The following is a 10378-nucleotide window of genomic DNA, read 5'->3' on the forward strand; positions in this document are numbered from 1 at the left end:
CCAGCTGGATTTTGCCTGCAATTCAAACTATGATTTTTTTCCTACATGTGTACCTCAGTAGCAAAACCTGATGTCCAGCCTGAAAAGATAATCTTGAGGTTAAAAAACTGGACTGTGACTCATGAGATCTGGGTTTAGTTCCTTGCTTTACCACACTTGCTATGTGACCTTTGGCAAATGAGTTAATCTCTCTGCACCTCAACTCTTCATCTATAAAAACAAGAATAATAAACCTTCCCTATCTCACAGTGTTGTGAAGGTAAATGCTTGAATGCTTACAATGTTAGTACCTTGGTAGATTGTTTTGTGTTGGTAATTGTCTCTGATTTGCTTTTTTGGACAATAGCTTTAAATATAACTCCTTCACTGGCTATTTCTCTAGAAAAAGAGAATAAGGCAAACCCAGTCTGATGCTTTGTGCCAGTACAGATGTGTTATGTGGACAGAGTATGACTTTGTTCTCTTCATTTTCTTTTGGTAGATGTGGTGCTACATATACACAGCTGATGAAGACAGTTGGCATTCACCCTACCTGTGCTGAGGAAGTAACCAAGTTACGTATCACAAAGCGCTCTGGTTTGGATGCAAAGGTCACAGGTTGCTGAGGTTAAGTACAATCCCTGGACAGACGTTAAAAGCACACAGGAGAATTGAGAAGGAAAAGAGCATTCTCAACTGATACAGCTTTGGTAATCATAGTTCTGCAGCTCAAGGTTTCCCAGATATCACTCCTTCAGTAGACAACACAAAGTGAATTTTACAATCCTAGCCATACAGTATCTACCTAAAGAACTGCCCACACACATCTTTAAAATCAATTCAGTTCTTACCCTTCAGGGAAATAGGATTTATGTTAAAAAGTATCACTTCTGAAGTGCCTGTACTATCCTTTGTCTTGCTGGGAGCTAGAGAAAATCATCATTTTCTGTACATCAAAATGAGTCTGTTGCCCATCACTTGGCATCTACAGCCATATGAAACTTAAACAGATGTCACTTTGTTACAGGAATGATGACTATCACACCACTAACCATTCCCACCCTATGGCAAATTAATCCACTTGGATGCATAACCCTCAGATAAATGCATTATCAAACAGAGGTGTCTTGCAATGTGCTCTCAAGGATGCCAGCTCTCTGACAGCGTATGTATGACTTCCAAAGTCAGAATTTTCCCAATAGAACACTTTGCTACTGACATCCTCCTCCCTCTCTCTCCCCCCCCCCCTCCCCCCCCCATATTCCCCTCCCAAGAATTCATCCATGAGGAACGATGTTCGAATCTCACTGAACTGAACCAAGGGCCCAGATCATTCAGGTCTTTATAGTGAGTAGGAGACACGGGCAATAATTCCTTCTCAGCTCTGGCAAGACGGCTCGTTGCTGGTGGTAATCACAAGAGTTCAAAGTCAATGCTCATTGACAGAGGACACATCCCAAAACATGCAGCAGTAAGTAAGCAGCCTTCAGTGTTCCAGGGAAATGCACCATGTACCGGAATTGGTAAGAGCAGAGAATGTAAAGTGACAATTAGAGCTGTCATGCTGTTGGGTGAGTTCATTGTCCGCACAGGCAGAGAGTGTCATTGTAGAAGCTCATAGAATTCCTTTAGCAATGAGGACCTTTTGCCATTTAAACACTTACAGAAAGAGCTTGGGGTCCCTGCACGTTTTTTAAATTGCCAATTAATTTTAGCTCAGACTGAACTGGCATGTCACACACATTACTGCTCCATTGCCAAACTGCAGGCAACACTGCAAATTGCACTTGAACACAGAAATATAGAAAGCTGTGTGCGCGCTGTTCACATAGCTCAAACATTTGACATTAATTGGAGTCTGGTTTATATGATCTGTGGGTTTTTTTTGTTTTGTTTTGTTTTTTATAGATTTTCATTAATAAACTAAACTCCTGTAACTCTCACAATTAGCTTGTGGGAGTTGGGATCTGAACTGCAGTATCTTACAAATAAAACCAGAAAGGAGATGTGCCTGTTCAGAGCTCACCTTGAAGATACCTGTCTGCAAACTGTTCTTTCAGCACATTGCCCAAACTTCCGGTAGGAAGAAAGCATTTACCTAGTGTGAGCTGTTTCTTATTCACATTGGCCAGAAGGGGGAGATGCAGACTAACATATGGCAATATAAAAAAAGATGGAAATTCAATAGCAGAGCTGCTTTTGCCAACCACTGTTAAATAGGTAGCCTGACCAATGCAAAACAAAAACCCAAAACCTCAGAATTTCAAGTTGCAATTTATTGCTAATACTGTATTTTGATAAGTGCAATCACATATTTACTCAGGACCCTTTAAACCAGTGCATGTGGGAAGGGAAGGGATTTGTTATGATTGAAAGACTAAATAAAAGCCAGTCTTTCATGCTATTTTTTTAAACAGCAATATTTCTGCAAATAGGTTTTGACAGTTTCCTAGCCATCTAGCTCTGCTGATTGCGAAGTTTTTAAGAACCGTTTGCTATGTGTATCTTTCGAACTTTTTTCTTAGATTGTCCATTTTAAGACATTGTTAGTTTACTATTTCACTGGGGTTATACTATAGGCATCACATCTGTAGATTTAATTTCAGTTTAAAATATATCTTGCTACCAGAACTGTACAGCACATGCTACAGAAGCTATTGTAAAATTCTAACGCTTCAGCAGACTTATCAAAACAAAGGTAATAGTACTTATCAACACATCAGCAAGGTGGTATTAAAATACATTCCTTTCAGAGATCTGACTTTTTGAAAAAAAAACAACAAAACCCCACCACCCTGTACTGGTTCTAACTGCATCATTTCCAAAGTTTGATACTGTCAATCTTAAATGTGTTAGAAAAGTATTAAGTCTTGATAGTCTACGTGAAGCAGATAATATATCCCAGCAGTGCAGAAAGAGCAAATAGGTTCCCTACTGCTGTCCAAGAAACATAAAAGCAAAACCTGTATATGATGGGTTATAATATTTCTAAGTTGGTTTCACAATGCTAGAGTTTCGAGGTACAATTCAAAGCCATTGCTGCTTTTCCTAAAAAGAACATCATAGACACAAATTATGGATAAGTTGCTTCCCAGATTTGTGGTTCCTTACATTACAAATTTCAGAGTCGCATGTTCAAAGCAGGATTTATATTTGCGTAGTCCATGAAAGAGAGGAGTGGTGCAATGAAACAGTGTTGCTTAATGAAAGCATTCTGCATTTCTCATCACATCTGTTGATTTATTTGATTCAGTACTTACAAGTCTATGAACTTGCAGGTTAAAGGGAACATTTTGGGAATGAAAATGTATTTGGTCTATTGCCTTTTTGTTGCTACACCTTCCATAAAAAATGCTTTGAAAGTGTCATGTTTACACACGCATAACATACGTACAGTCAAAAACTCCCTATTTCCTCTGGTAAGAGAGGACATCCTGTGGAAATATAATATTGGAGCCAGTACATCTCTGTACATTTTTGAGGAATTGGGGGGGGGGGAAAAAAAGTTACAGTAAACTTAAAATTCATTCAAAATATTTTAGTTGATTTACATGTTGAGCATTTCAGACCAAAACCTATTTGGTCTTTTGCTGCTGATAGGATATAGCATCTGCTTCACCTAGTGCATTTCAGTTTGTAAAAAGCTTACTAGGAGAAGCTAGAAGCCTATAATACTGGTTATAAGGTATATGTGTGAGATTTTCTCATGAGCTGTTATGCCATAGCATTGTTCATTCCCTTTTGCCTGCATTATTTAGGCAACCACTGGTTCGGTCATGTGCCATGATACTGTTCTACTCTGTCCTACTTGTGGACCTCATAGGTTGCATTATGTGCCAAGAGAGGCCTGTTAGGTGAGATGAGTTAATATCACAACTATCATGAGACTGCCAATAGAAAAAACAACTTGCTATACTGCAACCAGTAGAGATCTGGTGGGAAACTGTCCAAGATTTTATGTGGGGTTTGAAATTAATCCACATCATCACTGTCTAAAGTAGCCTTTTCGTGGAGCCTTTTTTGTTTTCAAAAATTTATTGTCTCTGGTTTAGAATCACAATATAGGTTTTTATAGACTCCATGAAAATTGATCTTGCATGTTAAATTGCATCCTTGCTCTGATCCTCATTGGCTACAAGGTGTTGTCCACTGAAGTAAATCTCAATGTACGTTCATAGTGACAAAACACTGATGTGTCAGAACCAAGAGCGAGGCAGAGTAACTGAAAACTACTTGGATTCATATTATTTTCCTGGTAGATTCCTTGTGTGCTGTCCAGGGATGGCCCTTTGTAATAAAATCAGCCTGGCTAGTGAAAAGTCTGATAGATGCTGCAAATTATTTACTCTGTGTGTAAGTGAAAATGTTTGTTTAAATGAACACACGCAGTCAGGCTCCCTCTCAGGATGCCAGCTAATGATGGCTTGTGTGTCAAACCACGCAGTGGAGTAGACAAGTCTGAGAATTGCTGGATCCTTATTAAATAGATATATGATCCTGATATTTATTGTTACATTATGGACAAATAAATGATTTTTTTTTAAGAATATGTTGCAGTGTCTTTGCTTAACTTAATTTACATGCACTTAATTTACTGTGCTTACTGAAAACCTCATCCTAGTGGTCATCAGTTAAAAGTGAGGCCTTTTTGTTCTAATGTTTCTGTCGGTGGGATGCTGATTGGTTGGGAAACTAAAAATAGTAGCCAAACAAAATTAAAAGCCTTGAACATGGAATCACAGACAAGCAGACTCAGTGTTCTCTGTATTAAGGGAACTTTGGTTTTTAGCTTTGCATACAAGAATTTCTTAATGCTGTTCTAGCAAAAAGGCACAGCATGCACATGTGTGCAGTGTTTCTGGCACCAAACTGAAATTATAGTGGGGGGGATTAAAAAAACAGGGTTTTGAGGTTTTTTGCAAGGCAGCACATACACATTTTGGTGTAATTACTTGGTTAAAATTTTTGAGCTGTTCTGTCCATAAAACATCAACTATCTAATGATATTTCCCTTGTGTCACTCAGTCAATATTGTCAGCTCTTCTTAGTTCTAATCCTTTACATTGAAGTTTGATGAGTCAGGTGAAATATTCCTTTCAGCACCTTATTGTAGCTCTTGTCAATCATCTTGCCATGAGAAACATACACGTTACAAAGGCCCTGGCAGTGTTGTGGTATTACGCAGCTGATTTAACGGTGTTTAATCTTGTGTACACCTTAAGAAAACATCATTCAGCTTACTGGTGCTCTGTAGACAAGGATGGGACCCTACTTGTGGGGGGAACAAACGAAAATGATCTAATCTTTAATGGGTATAATGAAACCCTTAAGACATGCCAGCATGAAGGATCGTGAACTCTCCAATCTATGGAGGAGGCCACAGTTAGGATAGTAAATTGATGCTAAAGCTGAGCACAGTGTCCTTCACTGTCAAGTAAAATAATGTGATTTCCTAGCTCTTTGTACAATATGCAGGGGTAAATCTGGATAAATCTAGGAATTATTTTGGGGAAGTTCTCTGGCCTGTGTTCTACAGGAGGATGATCACAATGGTCCCTTCTGGCCTTGGAATCTATGAATCTATAATATGCATGCTAATATTTCCCATTTAAGGAAATATCTTTACACAAAGCTAGTCAGTTTGAGGTCTTACCAAATTTCCTAAGCCATATAGCTGAAGGCCTGTGGTGTAGTTAAGGCACTAGACTGGGTGGCGTGAGATCAGTATTCAATTTCTGGCTGTGTCACAAACTTACCTTTGTGACGTTGGGCAAATCATTCTCTTGCTCAGAATTCCCACCTGTAAAATGGGGATCATACTTTTCCCCATCTTTTTTCTTGTTTGTTTACATTCTAAGATCTTTGAGGAAGGGACTGTCATTGCAATGGGGGTATTCACCCCACACCAGGCTGGAGAGGGTTAATGAGGCTGAGAAAGGAGCCAATTAACTGGATAGGGCCTCACCTGGGAGGAATTGCATGGTTTAAGTAACCCCTGATTGATGATGGAGCCCATCTGAGAAGGAGCAGGTGAGGCTAGTATAAAACCAGGAAGCTGGCAGTAGAAGGGGAGGGTTGTAGTGAGGAAGTCTGCAGTGACTCTCAGGACCTTAGAGAGGAAAAGGAAGGAACCCAGTGGGTGAGTAGAAACTCTGGGGACCCAAACCCTGAGGGACGGTGAAGTGAAAGCCTGAGAAAGGTGAAGTAGGAAAAGGCTTAGGGAAACAGCAGCAATGTAGGATGTTGCAGACCTTGGTTGCTGATCAAAGAGTTCTTCAGCTGGAACATGGAGTAGAGGACAGGCCTGGGCTTCCCTACTGGCCACTGAGGAAGTGGTGCAGTCAGGGCAATGGGTTTGGGGTCTACCTGGGATGGTTTGTCCTGTGCGATTTTGATACCCCCGAAAGGGGAAAACACATTGACCTGGCTGGAGGGCCAAGCCACGAAGAGAGAGCGAGGCGGTGGGGCACACAAACAAGTGACAGAAGGGGGTATTGGAGCAGGAAGGTGCTAATCTCCAGAGCAGCCAGGAGGAGGTGCCTGAGCACGGCGTGAACCTTGGGACAGTTTAGTGGAGAATACAGGCTTCCTTACGACAGCCTCCCCCTCTCCCCTTTCTACTGTTAGGATCATAAATTAGTAAAAGATGCCTGACGTTATTCTAGCCCTGCCTGACCTAGACCTCCTCAGCAAGGCTCCATCCTCATTCAGGAGTTAACTTAGACCATGCCTGAGGGGGAATTAAGTGGCCTAGCTGGTTAATTGGGCCCTTCTCCAAATGGAACTCAGATAGTCGCGTGAGGCAGTTTTGTGTAGTGGCTAGAGTACAGGACTGAGAGTTAAGACTCCGGATTTGTACTTCAAGACATTGGCATCTGACTTACAGGTCCATTATCTGTGCCTCAATCTAACTGTCTGTATAATGGGTGTAATAATACCTACCTCATCCAGGCTTACAGTTTGTAAAGTGACATGAGGTCCTCAATCAAACGGCACTAATATGCCATTGTTACTGTATAAGTTGGACAAATAGTCTATAAACAGTTAAATAGTTTGAGTCCTTCTTTGCTACCATAGATTAGTGATTTAATGGCATTTAAGGAATGCCAAGAAATCTCTCCTAGATATACTGCTCCTGTGCTCACTTTTGTGGGTGCTTAGTACAACCACTGTGACAGATCATTGCTCCTGATGAGGATGTGTATCTTTAAATTCATACATTTGCAATGATAACTCAGGATCAGACTACTGATTAAAGACCCTTTTAAAAATACACCTTTTCAGGATTATCCTATAATCCTATCTTGGAATCCTGGGAAGATCTTTTTAGGTTATCTAATCTACCTCCCTTCCAATCCAGCACTGTTCCCTGCCATGCATTTCTAAGCACAGCATTGAAGTTCTATAGGTGCCATCATATTTTTCTTCCTATAGGCAAGATCTAGCACATTCAACAATTACTAGTCCTTAGTGGAAAATTTAACATCATCCCTGGAAGGCTGAGATATAAACTAAGAAGGCAGGTTTCCAGAACCTGATTGCATCAGTCAAAGTTATAGTATGATGAGAAAACTGGATATTGCCTGGGGCAAGAGTGGAAATGGAAACCAGTCTTGTTAGAACAAGGTTCTCTGTATTAATTAGGTAGAGGTATTGGAAGTCTGTGGCCTGTCACAACCAGCGTCTCCAAGGAAAACTTTGTTATGAGGTCTCTGCAATTCTTTGTGAGGGACATCCAGATCTCCCAATATATTAATACCCAAATTCAAGGTAACCGTTGGATATTCTTTCTAGCCACTAACTACAAAACCTCCACAAAAGGGATTGAAACATGTCTCTGCCCCTCTTCTTTTTTTCTTTATCATGTATGAAGGCCAGTGAGAATTTGTTTCATTTTTCACTTGTTTTCCTATCTTGGAAACAATGGGAGAATCCAGTCTGGTTTTCCTTGCCTGGGCTGGAGGAACAGCGAACTGGAGTGTGGGAACTTGCTCAGCCCTGAGTTGACTTGGCAGGGCTGTTAAGTCTTTTACAGGCAGCACTGTTCTCCCAAGTCTTCGTTAGGAATTTGAGTTAAATAGGTGTTAACAAAAACTGAACCAAACCCCAAGATTTTAAATGATAAAACTACAGAATCTACAGATCTCTTCCCCACACAACTGCTCATATATTTAACTCATGTGGTGATAATACCCCATTAGTTCTCTAGCAAAACCATGAAAATAAAGACCCATGGCTTCTAATGTAAGAAAAATAAGCACTGGTGGGTGGGGGCCTTTGAGACCTGCTAAAATGTATCTAAAACATAGAAAACCAAGGACACAAACATTTGTCCCCTTTGCAGGTCACCTATAAGAGACAGAGTCCAAACATATTGACTACCTTGTTCTAACATGCTGTTTAATGACCACAAGCTGTTTATTGAAAGTAAGTTATTTTAGTTTGGTTTCTTCTTAAAGTGTAAACAGACTTAAATGAAATGAGGCAAGCATCTGTTCAAGCTTATATAACTGGTTCCTGTAGTTGTTTTCAGGTTTATTCAGGAGGTTGAATAGTCTTATGTGGGTATGGAGTCTTTAAAGAAACTCAGAACACACAGGAATCTGGAATATTTATTTAAATAATTTTATTCAGTAGGGGCTAAACAACTGCGACTCAGCATTTATCACCCTTGATCATGCTGCGTTGTCCCTTTCTTATAAAGGCTGAAGAGGAAATACATTATTTTTCACCTTCACACAAAGGCAAGTTATGCAAACACAGCTGAAAACATCAGGAAACCCAGGCTTTTTCCTTAGAGAAATGTAACTAACTAATGTTCTGTTGGCAGGAGACTTCTAAATAATCCAGAAGACATTGTTCTTAAATGCAGCGGTTTGGAAATCTAACCATTCTTATTCTTTTTATATTGCTGTTCGCTTTGGCTAGACCATATGAATGGTTGCAGTAATGTATTAAGCAGCAATTATAAAGCATATAACAGGAAGCAATTTAAAGAGCACAAGACACTTTAGAGACATGAGAAATGGCTATTTAGATTGCCAAAGCCCATCTCTTTATTTGTTTTAGTACTTATTTTGCACTTGGCTTGGATCTAATGAGATCTTGAAAGGCCTTTTGATTTTTGCCTCAGCAATCTCCCCATCTAGTTTGCATCACACACACACAGAACCTAGGGATGAAAATCAGCAAGAATTTCTTGAGGCTTTGGACTGTGCTTTCTTTTATTCTTAGTCATGTCCATGTGTGGCTGGGTTGATTGGAAGCGTTAGCTCAGTAGTTTCGGTCCAATTCTATTCAGAGTTTTTCTTGTTCTCCAGTTGTTCTTTTGAATCACCTCCTAGTGTAACTCCAGCCTTTAGAAATAATGGAGGAACAATCTTGCATTGTTCTGTATCTTCCTTCTCTTCTACACTAATTCTCTGATCCCTGCCCAGTGCTATAGTTAGATGTAGTCAGTCTAACTTCAGTTAGATTTGTTCCTGTTGAGTGGGTGCCTTTTCTGGCAGGCAGAGGGGAGGATCCTCTTTAGCCCTCCCCAACCTCTAAGATATTCCCATATTGCTCCTTCCTCTTAAGTCCCTTACCTCGGTGGCTGTATCCTTCCAACTAAGCCCTGAATCGTACTCTCTTCACTACTCAGCAATGCCACAACTCCAGAATGGGCGGCTTTTAAAACCATGCCTGGCATTTCCTCCCCATTTTGTGCTGCATGGACTCCCCATGCAGTACACTCAGCCTCCAGCCTGCCTGAAGTAGAAGGGACCAGAGCAAGCACTGACACCTAGCCTTTGGCATGGCACGGCTGGATCCCCTAAATCCAATCCAAGACCTGTCTGATTCATCAGTTCTAACAAAAGTTCCTCGAGATTGTAATGACGTTGACCTGTGGCAGAGCAGAACATCAGCCAAACCCATTTTGCTCTGTTCCACTGAAGCACAAGCCTTTCTCTTCACCTGTCCCCTTGGTTACTGTGACTTCATAGCTCCCTAATTCTCATGATAATAAATAGTAAACTCTCCGATACAAGCATGCAGCGCCCCTGGACTTCAGTGGGACTGCATATGTGTTAGATCTAAATGCATCTCCTGTGATTGTTTGTCACCTTGCTTTGTGATTTTGGAAGCATTGTTAATCTTCTAGTTTACAAAAGCAGGTGAATGTTCCTCCCAAGCCATTGGCTTGAACTCCAGCTAGCAAAGAGGAGATCGCTTGAGTTTGTATTACTGATCTCAGCTCTCTCCTAGCTCTGAACGTCAGTGTAGTGTGGCCAAGAACAATGCAATAAGAGTTAATAATATAAATGACAAGGGAGTTTCTCAGTCTGTGCTGTTACAACATTAGCCTGGCTGAAGAGAAAAGAAGCTGATACTTGAGTCTTTTGAGCTGTAAAGGGCC

The 10378-nt window shown here is 40.6% G+C and overlaps 1 protein-coding gene across 1 annotated transcript in view; it reads left to right on the forward strand.

The window, feature by feature from the left end:
- TXNRD2 (thioredoxin reductase 2) overlaps positions 1–4526 on the forward strand; it is a 51611-nt gene extending 47085 nt beyond the window's left edge. The window contains exon 17 of the mRNA XM_067539858.1: positions 482–4526. Within this exon, the coding sequence (XP_067395959.1) occupies positions 482–605 (124 nt within the window). The 3' untranslated portion in view covers positions 606–4526. The remainder of the gene's footprint in view (positions 1–481) is intronic.
- The last annotated feature ends 5852 nt before the right edge of the window (positions 4527–10378 follow it).

This window comes from Emydura macquarii, unplaced genomic scaffold (assembly GCF_026122565.2).
Source record: "Emydura macquarii macquarii isolate MOO-44397 ecotype Brisbane River unplaced genomic scaffold, CSIRO-AGI_Emac_v2 contig_554, whole genome shotgun sequence".
Classification (NCBI taxonomy): domain Eukaryota; kingdom Metazoa; phylum Chordata; order Testudines; family Chelidae; genus Emydura; species Emydura macquarii.